This window comes from Eucyclogobius newberryi, unplaced genomic scaffold (assembly GCF_026437365.1).
Source record: "Eucyclogobius newberryi isolate DKJ021-1_F unplaced genomic scaffold, fEucNew1.0.hap1 SCAF_19, whole genome shotgun sequence".
Taxonomy (NCBI): Eukaryota; Metazoa; Chordata; class Actinopteri; order Gobiiformes; family Gobiidae; genus Eucyclogobius; species Eucyclogobius newberryi.
In genome coordinates, this window is record NW_027315823.1 from 32,991,746 (window position 1) to 33,005,390 (window position 13,645).

General features: G+C 44.5%; 1 protein-coding gene across 1 annotated transcript in view; it reads left to right on the top strand.

The window, feature by feature from the left end:
- The window catches only part of col7a1 (collagen, type VII, alpha 1), a 122,422-nt gene that overhangs the window by 12,847 nt on the left and 95,930 nt on the right, over nt 1-13,645 (top strand). The window contains exons 8-15 of the mRNA XM_072452705.1: nt 4,421-4,540; nt 6,391-6,546; nt 6,785-6,904; nt 7,266-7,415; nt 10,350-10,466; nt 10,585-10,731; nt 11,343-11,468; nt 12,036-12,182. Coding sequence (XP_072308806.1) covers nt 4,421-4,540; nt 6,391-6,546; nt 6,785-6,904; nt 7,266-7,415; nt 10,350-10,466; nt 10,585-10,731; nt 11,343-11,468; nt 12,036-12,182 — 1,083 coding nt within the window. The remainder of the gene's footprint in view (nt 1-4,420; nt 4,541-6,390; nt 6,547-6,784; nt 6,905-7,265; nt 7,416-10,349; nt 10,467-10,584; nt 10,732-11,342; nt 11,469-12,035; nt 12,183-13,645) is intronic.

Below are 13,645 nucleotides of genomic sequence, written 5' to 3' on the forward strand. Positions count from 1 at the left end.
ACCCAGAGTCCAAAACAAGGACGCACACATACCAAGACCTGGATTGTGCTTTGTGGCAGTGACGTGCAGTCAGGGCAATCAAGGCAATCAGTGATTGGCCAATAAAATCTAGAATGTCCGTGTGTCACAACTAGGGATGCATACCTAAACCCGCGTTCAGGTTCAAGTCCGGACCCATACCATGCCATATTTGCATAATGTTACAACAGCGTAACGCAAGCTACTTCAGGCTAAATCAAGTTGAAGACACTTGAACAAGGACGACTATCAAACACAAGGCTTAACTGCAGACTGAAATAAACTCAACTTGTCTGCTTTATTCACTGTTTTTTAACAGAAGTTACAACTTACAAATCACAAGCTTCTAGCTAAGACTCAACTCAACAACAAGAGCATGTTGAGTATTGTCGACAGAGTCAGTCGGGGTCAAGCGGTCAAAGCAGCTGTTTCATCTGATACAATGTTTTGCCTTTAGACACATTTCCACTCTTTAATGTTACAGATCCATTGGCATCAAAAGTCAGGTAAAAACCTTCAAATAGACAATACACCAGTGTAAATAATTAAGTCACAGTGTAAAATAACAGAGTTACAAAAACTAGCATAAAAGTCAACTTGAATCACTATAAAGCATCAACTTAGCAGTATCAAAAGTAGAATATGAAAATATTTTACACAACAAATCAAAATAATACATCATATTAGCAGCATTAAACACCAGACCATATTTAACAACTGTAGAATACAAATACAAAATATAAACTCCAATTAATGAATGCAGCAATTAAGCAAAATTACTTTGACTTTACTTTGTATTTACTCAATGTCAAATACATCACACCACAACATAACACTAAAGTTATTTCATTCATATTTACACCCAGACCAAAGACCCAGACAAGAACCCCTGCTGACCCCGCCCCTTTAACACGCGGCGGCCCCAGCTTAAAACAGTTCAAATAAAGCCAGCAATCTTACCAGCTGCCACTTCAATGTCCGCATGTGGATACACGGTTCCGCGCAGCTCGACATGTACGAGGCGCTCCCGTCTCACACGTACGTGGCGCTCCCGTCTCACACGTACGAGGCGCTCCCGTCTCACACGTACGAGGCGCTCCCGTCTCACACGTACGAGGCGCTCCCGTCTCACACGTACGTGGCGCTCCCGTCTCACACGTACGAGGCGCTCCCGTCTCACACGTACGAGGCGCTCCCGTCTCACATGTACGTGGCGCTCCCGTCTCACATGTACGTGGCGCTCCCGTCTCACATGTACGTGGCACTCCCGTCTCACAGCTCCCGTCTCACACGTACGAGGCGCTCCCGTCTCACACGTACGAGGCGCTCCCGTCTCACACGTACGAGGCGCTCCCGTCTCACACGTACGTGGCGCTCCCGTCTCACAGCTCCCGTCTCACACGTACGAGGCGCTCCCGTCTCACATGTACGAGACGTGGCGCTCCCGTCTCACTCGTACGAGGCGCTCCCGTCTCACACGTACGAGGCGCTCCCGTCTCACACGTACGTGGCGCTCCCGTCTCACACGTACGAGGCGCTCCCGTCTCACACGTACGTGGCGCTCCCGTCTCACATGTACGAGGCGCTCCCGTCTCACACGTACGAGGCGCTCCCGTCTCACACGTACGAGGCGCTCCCGTCTCACACGTACGAGGCGCTCCCGTCTCACACGTACGTGGCGCTCCCGTCTCACACGTACGAGGCGCTCCCGTCTCACACGTACGAGGCGCTCCCGTCTCACATGTACGTGGCGCTCCCGTCTCACATGTACGTGGCACTCCCGTCTCACAGCTCCCGTCTCACACGTACGAGGCGCTCCCGTCTCACACGTACGAGGCGCTCCCGTCTCACACGTACGAGGCGCTCCCGTCTCACACGTACGTGGCGCTCCCGTCTCACAGCTCCCGTCTCACACGTACGAGGCGCTCCCGTCTCACATGTACGAGACGTGGCGCTCCCGTCTCACTCGTACGAGGCGCTCCCGTCTCACACGTACGAGGCGCTCCCGTCTCACACGTACGTGGCGCTCCCGTCTCACACGTACGAGGCGCTCCCGTCTCACACGTACGTGGCGCTCCCGTCTCACACGTACGAGGCGCTCCCGTCTCACACGTACGAGGCGCTCCCGTCTCACACGTACGTGGCGCTCCCGTCTCACACGTACGAGGCGCTCCCGTCTCACACGTACGTGGCGCTCCCGTCTCACACGTACGAGGCGCTCCCGTCTCACACGTACGAGGCGCTCCCGTCTCACACGTACGAGGCGCTCCCGTCTCACACGTACGAGGCGCTCCCGTCTCACACGTACGAGGCGCTCCCGTCTCACACGTACGTGGCGCTCCCGTCTCACACGTACGAGGCGCTCCCGTCTCACATGTACGAGACGTGGCGCTCCCGTCTCACTCGTACGAGGCGCTCCTGTCTCACACGTATGAGGCGCTCCCGTCTCACACGTACGTGGCGCTCCCGTCTCACATGTACGAGACGTGGCGCTCCCGTCTCACTCGTACGAGGCGCTCCCGTCTCACACGTACGTGGCACTCCCGTCTCACACGTACGAGGCGCTCCCGTCTCACACGTACGTGGCGCTCCCGTCTCACACGTACGAGGCGCTCCCGTCTCACACGTACGAGGCGCTCCCGTCTCACACGTACGAGGCGCTCCCGTCTCACACGTACGTGGCGCTCCCGTCTCACACGTACGAGGCGCTCCCGTCTCACACGTACGTGGCGCTCCCGTCTCACACGTACGTGGCGCTCCCGTCTCACACGTACGAGGCGCTCCCGTCTCACACGTACGAGGCGCTCCCGTCTCACACGTACGTGGCGCTCCCGTCTCACACGTACGAGGCGCTCCCGTCTCACACGTACGTGGCGCTCCCGTCTCACACGTACGAGGCGCTCCCGTCTCACACGTACGAGGCGCTCCCGTCTCACACGTACGAGGCGCTCCCGTCTCACACGTACGAGGCGCTCCCGTCTCACACGTACGTGGCGCTCCCGTCTCACACGTACGAGGCGCTCCCGTCTCACACGTACGAGGCGCTCCCGTCTCACAGCTCCCGTCTCACACGTACGAGGCGCTCCCGTCTCACACGTACGAGGCGCTCCCGTCTCACACGTACGAGGCGCTCCCGTCTCACACGTACGAGGCGCTCCCGTCTCACACGTACGTGGCGCTCCCGTCTCACGGATCTTTAAACTTATTTCGCCGGCTTCAACTTATGCCCGGAAGACGCGTGCGTCGCTAATTAGGGTCCGGGTGCGCTATTGAAAGCGGCGCATGGCAGTGTTTACGTCTTTCGCGATCAATGGAAGGTTTAATATGGTCTAGATTCTAGAACAAAAAGGATAAAGTATTTGAGTGCTATATTTTATATGAGTCCAGAACCGAATCACCGGGGTTTAGTTTTTTTTAGACCTGAACCGAAACGTTTTTACAAGTCCAGATCCGGTCCGTCGTAGCGGTACGCATCCCTAGTCACAACTATATTTAAATTGTTCTAAACTATATCCAAATAAGACCGGTTTCCCCTCACTTCTGCTGCTGAAGCTTGGCTGAACTCACGGTGTCTTTTTAGTGGCCTCTACAGGTCGTTAGGCATTACTGCGTGGGAAGCTTGGTTCTGCTTTTACCTGCTCGTCTGCACATGCTCTGAGGAGCACACAGCCTCAAACCCATGGATCTGTGCTCAAACCACGCTGAATAAACATGTGTGAGAATCAAAGATGTTTGCAGGTTCTGCCCTAACTGAGCATGTGCAGAGGAGAAGAGAAGCAACAGCAGCGCCACGTTTCAACAACCTGATATTTTAGAGACAAATCTGTGTTTGTAGCTATGGCTCTGTTCATGTTTCTAATGATTAGATGTTAGTTAGAAATACAGGCAATCATTTAACAACGTAGAGCACTAATTTGGGTAATGAATTGGTCTGCTTGCCCATCCATAAGAGTCACCGGGCGCCACTGCTTTATGGTATAAATTAGAGTGATGTTGGAAAACACTATTTGTCTTTATCTGACAAGCATTGCAATTGTGATTATATTTGTGATTTAAGTTTGATTAGTTCGATTCTGTTCAAAGTGCTCAATACTTTTTTAATTTATTTTTTGTATTAATTTTTTATTTTATTTTTTACTTAAACTGACATGATATTTACTTAATTGCATGATTGCAGTTTGCCATTTGCTAATTGTGACCATTTAAATTTTGAGTCATTAGCAATATATCCTGCTGCCCTATTATTTATAGTCGTTTTTGAAGTAAAGAATGTCCACTATCGATCTCTGCACTGGCCTCTACATTCATGTTCGGCATCAACTATTTGGTGCAGCTCCAGTTTAACATGTATAAGATGAAACCATTCCATCTTAAACTAAATCTGTCAAATATCCTCCTGTAGGGTCCGTACCAGGAGTGTCCAGCCTGCGTCTGATCGAGGCAGGCTTCTTCTCTCTGTCTGTGGGCTGGGAGCAACCCTCTGCTCCAGTACAAGGATACAGACTCACCTACGGCCCCCGGGGTAGGTCCTCTGGAAACTACATTGTTACGTAACACATTGTTCTTTCCTAAAAAACATGGAGTTGCATTTGGCTTCATTCACACTCCTGCTTACGAGGTCCTCTCCCTCTGAGTGCTCATAAATAAATCACACGGACAATGACGTTTCCTGCTCATATGTTTAGTTCATAAACTATCACCAGATTCATTCTGAGCATTTCTTTGGTCAAATTGGATTGCTACTGACCATGGCTTTAATAGCGTAGAAGTCACATGGCCCGTGCTGGCCGGTGGTTGAGCGGTTAAGGCCCAGCTCATGTATGTCATGCTCCTATTGCAGCCGGCCGCAATTCCCAACTCTGACAATTTACCACATGTCCTCCCTTCTCTCTCATCCCCCATTTCACTCTGCACTTTCCTGTCAATAAAGCCTATGGGGAAAAAACAAAAAAAGGAGTCACATTGCCTAATGGTTACATTTATTTATTTTTTCACTGATCACTGCTATTCATACAGAGAAGGCGTTCAGGTGTGGAAAAAACAAAACTCCTTTTTATCCCGTGATTACTCTCGTCCATTCTTCCATCCTCACTTGGTGTTATTATATAGTAATTTGTCAAAATGAAAATTCAATTCAAATATAATAACTTTTGTAAAGTCTAAGATCACAACAGTAGTTATCTTAGAGGACTTATCAGAAAGTGTTGATTTTACCAACAGAAAGTTGTACATCTATTAAAAGAGCATACTTTGTCCAAAATGCTTTTGTAATAAACGATTTAAAAGATAAAGTCGTTTCTGGTGGTGGTTTATCTCATAAAGGTCTTTTTAAGGCAGTGCACACATCTGGTTGTTTGCAGAATGTCTCTAAAAGGAGCATATCTACACATTTGTTGAGACGCATGTCATGATGATATTGTACTGTGAGATTGTGATTTCGTTGCATGGTTACATAAGGTGAAAACAGTTAATAACCTTTTAGTGGTGGGCCTCAGACATGTCGGGAATGGAAGGCAGTCATGGTTTGTTGGAGCTGTTCCCTCGGGCTCAAACTGTCAGTGAGACCTTTTATTACCAATCATTAACTAAAAAATCAAAAACATCACCAGAGTCATCACCAGAGTTAAATCAACAGCTCTTTAAGACGTGGTTTTAAGGCGCTGTTGTCTTTACTGCTTCAGAGAGTTTGGGTGTGACTCGCACCGTCACAGTGTTGGAGTGTCTGTTTCAGAAATTGGCCCTCGGGGTCTCAATAAACTCTTCAGAGACAGGCTGGAGTGCCAGGGCTGCATGGGACTGCTTAAAATCTATTTCTGATCTATTCTCACTGCATTCTGCACAGGACGAGCAGGATTCTTTTCATTTGCTGCTGTGGATCACGTGCGTCTTTATTGGCTGCACATTGTGTTTCAGTTACATTATCGCATCAGAATTCTTACCAGCTTGAGTGAGAATAACAGTATCCAAATGTCTTCAGATGATCATGTTGTATACTGTCCAAGCAGCTCCTCCTACTTTCTGTTGTGGGATCAGGCTCACAGCCAATCATCAGAGACACTCAATTGTACCATGTGTGTCAATGGTGTATTTCTCTTAAAACTTGTCTTAATTAATTATTTATTTATCAAGCTTTATTTAACCAGGTTTAATGTCATTGATACTTGAGAAGTCCAAGATGTTTTTTTATTTTGTTGTGTAATTATTAACTGAAAAGTGTGAAGTCTCAGAAGTTTTTTTTTATTTTTATGGATATAGGTTTACAATATTGTATCTTATCTAATAATGTATATAAATCCTGGGCCATACTGCAAACTGCTCAAGATATATTTTAGATTAAGAGTACTTTGTTAATGTGCTTCTTCCACTGTCCAGGCCAGCCGGCTGCAGAGCTCCTGGAGCAGTCGGTGTCTGCAGACAGCACCTCCCTCACGTTAGAGTCTCTTCAGCCTGGGACAGAGTACGTCATCAGCCTTTACCCTCTGGTCCCACGGAACTCTGCGTCGCCCTCTGTGCTCAACGCCAACACACGTAAGTACAACCACGGTTTACTTTTACATTAGCCAACCTGAGCCTGAGATCTACTACTGTAAGTACTGTATTCATCCAACATACTTTTGAACTGCTCCAGTCCTGGAAAAAAGTGATGTAAAGCGTTTAGGTTTTTGTAGAAACACAAAACCTACAACACTAACAATATGATACACTTCAGTGACATTGTGTGTATGTGTGTTTAGACTCTGTACTGTACTTGGTTCTCTTTCCTCAGTGTCTCTGGAGGCGGTGCAGCAGCTGTCGGTGCAGACTGAGTCCGAGGGCAGTGTGAGGGTGCAGTGGGGCGGAGTCACTGGAGCTCAGGCCTATCGACTCGTCTGGGGCCCATTCACAGGTCACACACTCTACAATGAAGATTGTTGATCATGTTCAATATTATTCTTTGTTTGCATTCATCAAACTGAAATTATTTGAATATGAAACTTTGTTTAAAGTTGCTGTACTTGATTTCTAATTTAAAATCTTAAAACTTAAAACTTAATATCATGGTAAAGCTAACACATATTAGCATGTAAACAGCGCACTTCCTGCTTCTCTGAGGATAAATTCATATTTTCTGGGGCAAGGCATATTTCACTTTATTACATCATCAAAAAGAATCATGTATCGCCCCAGTAAACTCTAAATGTATGAAATAAAACACTCTTTATGTATGGTCCATAATACTTTAAGCATGTTTTGTCTTCATTTTCCAGGTCAGACTGTGGAGACGGCGGAGGTGGCGGCCGACACAAACTACTATGTCCTGTCCCGACTGGAGGCGGACATAGAGTACATCATCACCATCATCCCTCTGTACCAGAGCGGCACCGAGGGGCCTGTGGCCACTGCGCGCTTCAAGATAGGTCTGTCACAAACTTAAATAATGGCACCATTCTACTGTCAAGGAACAACTCACTATTCACACACTCACTCACGCTCTCGCACTCTGGCCACTGTGGGGCAGTGGATCTGACCACTCAACCAAGAATTTTACGTTGGGGATTCGAATCATAGGAGGACCACTCTACGGACTGTGCTGCTGGTTTCACCTTGTGCTTGACTTTGTGACTGGAGCGGTCCAATTTGAACGTTTTCCCCAATAATCTAAAACAGAGACGCCAGTTCTTCTGACAAAGATCCTCGCTTGTTGTAGTGACACTGAAGGATGGGTCAAATGCAGATAACTGCATTTGTTATCTGTAGTATGTATCTATGTACTACCTTCACCCTAACATTGATAAAGTGAATGTATTTGGGTTCTGATGGAAAGTATACTAATTATCCACCGTGGGCTCTGTCAGCTTGTTTGGATGTTGCATCATCATTTGAAAGAATTGTGGCAAGAGATTTTACATAAAACAATAATCACGAGTGACTATAATCTCAAAATAGACATTCAGTCAGAGGTTTCACTTGTTCTGGTTTGAGCCCAGTTCAGTCTCGATGTAGACTTAGTTTGGTCTTGTTCTAATCCTGGTCCAGCTCTGGTCTAGTCCAGGTTTAGTTCCAGTCTTTTATGTGACGTGTGTCCCTGTGTGACCCAGGGATGTCAGGATCATTTGGTTTAAATTATTTATCAAGAAACAATATAATCACAATAACTAAAAAAAATAGGAATTGTGAGAAATGTTTAAGCAAAAATAAGCTTATTTAATGCAATCCTTATTCCAAAGTGCCTTTTTATCTGGTGTTTTTGTCACTTAAACGTTAATTTACTCTCCAGAAAGTTTGATTTAATTGTTCCCACAGAAATAGTAACACTAAAGTATGACATGGTGACAAGCCTTCGTGTAGTGCAGCCTTTTGTTTATATTATATCAAAGAACTTCCTTTAGTTTAGTTCTGTTTAATCTCTTCCAGTGGGAAAAGTTGAGTTGATCATTAGAGGCACAGGCGGTCCCTGTAGTGCGTCTGGACTTGTTCCGGTTTGATGTAAGAACATTTCCAATCCTTATATTTGTCCTTTTAGCATCTGCTCTTAGTCAAATGGTCTGGTGTCGTTTAAAGCTCTGATTCAGCATGTGATTCCCAAAGCTCTTCACGTACACATGTGTCCACACAGTCGGCCACAGCCAGTCTGCTCCACTCTTTGTTTATTCCCACGTAAACCGCTCCGGCAGCACTTGTGTCTGCACTTGTCACGTTATATACCGTCATCAGCTCCGTGTAATAGAGCTGCAACTAACTATTAGTTTAGTGGTCAACTAGTCAATACATATTATTCATTTTATGTACATTTTTAACCAAATAACACTTGAAATATGGTGACTGAAGGCTTCACAAAAGAGAATATTTACAATTAATAAGTCCAATTGATAGAAATCTGAATATTTTCTATTTCTTTTTTGAAAATTTGATTAGATAATGTCACTCTCCTTTTTAAAAGGAGGTTTTTAGGCATGTTTTTATCATCTGTATAGTCTAATTAATGTTAGAGCTCCTTACGATTATTGTGAAAATCGACTATGATGATTTTTCTGATTAATCGTTGCAGCCCTATTATGAAATTTAAAAATCTGACCGATAAAGTAAAGTTTATGTGAAAAAACACCCAGATACAGAAACAATCTTTTCTTTTGGCTTCTTAACTTGTCACAGTCATTCTTTTATGGCTCTTACATGAATTAATATTGTTACCTGAGCAATCATGATTATCGATAAACAGCATCTTTTTGTCATTTCTAGTCTGCACCGCTGGATATAAAGGTGTATTTCATTAAGCAGAACCACATAAGAGGAGCAGTTATTTAGTGTAATCCGTGTACAACATGCGGCTCGGTGGTTGAAAGGGAATGTTTGGGAAATGGCAGTACAAGACGTGAACATGCTGCAAGGATTAGCTGCTGCTTATTTCTGTGCATTTGTTTGTTTGGACTGGAGTCGGCGTCTGTGAGGAAACAAGTCATCTTTCATGTGCTCATTTGTGCCGTCTCATTCTGTCTCTCCTCGCAGTTTGGGTTGTTTCCAGGCTGGTCTAAAATGGTCTTGTATCCAACTGCACTGAGAGTTTAAATGATTAGAATGGAACAGACTGTACATTTTCTGTCTTTATTTCATGCATCAGTATTTATACAAACTGCTATTCTGTTTTTTAGTCAGCACATGTTTTGTATATAATTTTGCTAAATATGAATTGTAATTGTCTCTTGTCTCACGGGGTTTGAATTTCTAATAAAACAACACGAGACGAGACAAAACAGCACAACATTGACAACATTAAAATTAGAAGTAGAAGTTGTGAAAAGTCAATTAAGGCTGCGACTAACAATTATTTTAATAGTCGACTATTCAAACCATTATTTATTTTGCCCAGTGAGACTTTTCAAATGCCTCTTTAACCCAAAAATGTGGAAATATGGTGAGTGATAGCTTCTAGATAGAGAATATTTACACATAATTTGGATTATTGATTTACTTCAGATATTTTTCATTCTTTTTGTCATTTTGATTTGACAATGCAGCAATTTTTGTCATATAAAAATGTCTTTGTTGTGTTTTAGAGTCTGTATGGTTCAGATATCTATTGCGATAATCAAAATACAACTTTTAATTCTTATTTATTTATGATTTCTTCAGGATATTATGCAATTATGGCTGTGTTCACACTTCAGTCCTGGTTTAGTCCCTGTCTAGTACTGATGTGACATTGTTTAGTCCAAGTTTTGGTCTAGTCCAGGTTAAGTTCCGGCCGGGTTCAGTTTTGTAGTGCTTGAGCAGATTTTGTGTGCACAGCATGTGATTTAGTGCAGAGAAAAACCTGTAATCATTATTTTATATTTCGTGTGTCTTCTGTCCAGAGCGCCAGGAGCAGCAGCAGCTCAGAGCCCTCACCACAGGCCCCTCCACCATCAGACTCACCTGGAGGTTCATCCAGTCGTCCAGAGGATACAGACTGGAGTGGAGGGCCGGAGAAGGTGACATATTCTCTTGTTATTGCGGTTTCTTTATGTGAAATATTTGAATACATAGGATCACAATCGCAGCGTGCATTTAGCTGTCATCGTTCAAAGTAAACCGCTTCTTTTTTGGCAGGAGGCCGTGTGCAGAGCCTGTCTTTTCCCAGAGGCACCACAAACTTTGACCTGACGGGGCTCCAGCCGAACACAGAGTACATCATCACTCTGTACACTCTGTTTGAGGGCCGAGAGGAGGCCACGCCGGTGTCCACTACAGCCAGAGGTCAGACAAATGCATCATACAAAATCATTTCATGTAACAATGGCCCTTTAAATAGTAAAAGGATATATATACTTAGACTATAAACGTTGGCATGCTGGTCTCTCTTTTAAGAAAGTTAAAAAAGGATAAAACTATGGATTTAATAGACTCTAAATACCACTGGTGGAATACTCTATAGTTTTGTCCTCTTTTGGACCACCTCTTGCTTGAACATTGTTAAACATATATATGTATGGTAAACGTTTATTTACAAGACAATGCTTAGATTACTGCCCCCGTACATTTCACACAGAGAAGTGTGTTCCTCACAATCAAATGATCAGCTGTTGCTGTCGGTTCCTTTCGCTCGCACAGAGCCATAAATGTAGAAATATGGTCTGTTAATTGTTTTAACTGTGTAACTGCTGCCTCCTGGCCAAGAGTTTTTAATCTCAATGGGACAAAGTTTAAATAAATAATAAATAAATAAATAAATAAATGTATATCCATATATGTTTAGTAATAGTAACCCTAAACTTAATTTAGCTTTGGTACAACAATCATCTCTATAAAAAAAACTGTTGAATCCTGCCACAATAAACCATCAAACAGAGTGTTCATGTCTCTTGCAGAGGAGCAGCCTGTGGGTCGCGTGTCAAACCTGCGCTTGGTGGAGTCTCTGGGCAGCACCGTGAGACTGGGCTGGACCGGGGTCACCGGGGCAACGCAGTACAGGATCATCATCCAGAATACAGAGGGTAACAAGATAGTATAAAGAGGTTCAAAGTATAAGAATAAACGATAATATGTCATCAGTTTGCGTTACAATTATTTGCTTGCTTCTACCTTTAAACCTACATCGTATTTTGCGTTGTAATTTTCCATGTTGTATTTGACCTTATTTACATTCATCCAATCATATCAATAGCAATGATCTACAACCTTTAGTTCCCTCTTTGTGCTTAAGTGCTCATTTATTTATAGTATAGTAATAAGCACGAGAAGAATGTAAATATGCTTGTATCCGAAACACTAAAGGCCTTAGGCACATTTAACAAAAAAATGACACTTTCTTATTTGATCTTGAAGTAGTGGGAAGAAGAAAACATGTTGAATCCCATCTCCGACTTACAATAAAACACAACTCAAATGCTTTTTTAAACCTTCCTTTCCACTAACTAAATAACACATTAATTTATATTCATTACCATAACTTATAAGACTTTATCTTTATAGTCAAGGCCAAACAATTCGAGGTATAAGTCACCGTACTGCTTTAAGTAACACTTGTACGACCTCTGCTGTGATTACGCTTTCCTAATTAGATGGCAGTGATGAATTCCGCACTATTCCTGGAAACCAGACGACCCTTGACCTGCGTGACCTCATTGTGGGCGTGTCTTATGCGGTCAGCGTCACAGCGATGGTGGGGACCAATGAGGGAGATTCAGTGACTGTGTACATCAAACCAGGTGAGCAGTTAAATTAAGGAATTTCGTTTGGCAAAGACTTAATGTGATTTATTTATTTCACATTTTTGTTTTCTTGCTTTCCTTTTAAACGATCTAACAGCAGATTTTATGGGTCACATCTGTACTAACTTTGAGAACGTGACGATTTTATTATGTAAATGTTTAATAGATGTTTGTTTCCTTCATGACACGCTTTGAACAATCATTAACTTTCATTCATACTGAGTTAAGGTGATGTGGTTTACGGATATGATGGACATAAAAAATGATGTAACTCATCCAGGAAAAAGTGAAGCAGATTCACACTAATGGATATGGTCTGATCTAATAGTTTCCTGAAATGTGTATCAACTTTGGCACAAGTTGATGCAACATGGGACGTTATATGTGAGGAGGACATAATGAGACTGTCCCGACCACATCAGTAAAGAAACAAATAGAGGTGATTGGCCGAGAGGCAAAGGCAATATTGTGATTGGCTGACAGTGACAGAGGTAGTTCAGAGTTTGGTTGAACTTTTGCAAGGCAAGTTTATTTGTAGAGCACAATTTGTACACAAAGTAATTCAATACAAACATAAAAACATACATCATTATTATAAAATTTACTTTAAAAGATAAGAGTGAAGATAAAATACTTTCTGAACTCTTCTCTGAACATTGTCAGAGGCCTGTCTCACATCTTCAGGAAGACTTTATTTTAGCTGCAAAAAACTCTGGGGCACCAGCAGGAGGCCGGTCCATGTTTAGTCCTGACTCTGGCACCAGCAGGAGGCCGGTCCATGTTTAGTCCTGACTCTGGACACCAGCAGGAGGCCGGTCCATGTTTAGTCCTGACTCTGGCACCAGCAGGAGGCCGGTCCATGTTTAGTCCTGACTCTGGCACCAGCAGGAGGCCGGTCCATGTTTAGTCCTGACTCTGGACACCAGCAGGAGGCCGGTCCATGTTTAGTCCTGACTCTGGCACCAGCAGGAGGCCTGTCCATGTTTAGTCCTGACTCTGGCACCAGCAGGAGGCCGGTCCATGTTTAGTCCTGACTCTGGACACCAGCAGGAGGCCTGTCCATGTTTAGTCCTGACTCTGGCACCAGCAGGAGGCCGGTCCATGTTTAGTCCTGACTCTGGCACCAGCAGGAGGCCGGTCCACGTTTAGTCCTGACTCTGGCACCAGCAGGAGGCCGGTCCACGTTTAGTCCTGACTCTGGCACCAGCAGGAGGCCGGTCCATGTTTAGTCCTGACTCTGGCACCAGCAGGAGGCCGGTCCATGTTTAGTCCTGACTCTGGCACCAGCAGGAGGCCGGTCCACGTTTAGTCCTGACTCTGGCACCAGCAGGAGGCCGGTCCATGTTTAGTCCTGACTCTGGCACCAGCAGGAGGCCGAAGGCTGAAGCCAGAGCAGAGACCTGAGAACAGGACAAATGTGATGGTACTTCCTGGTTCTAGTCAGGACCCGAGCAGCAGCG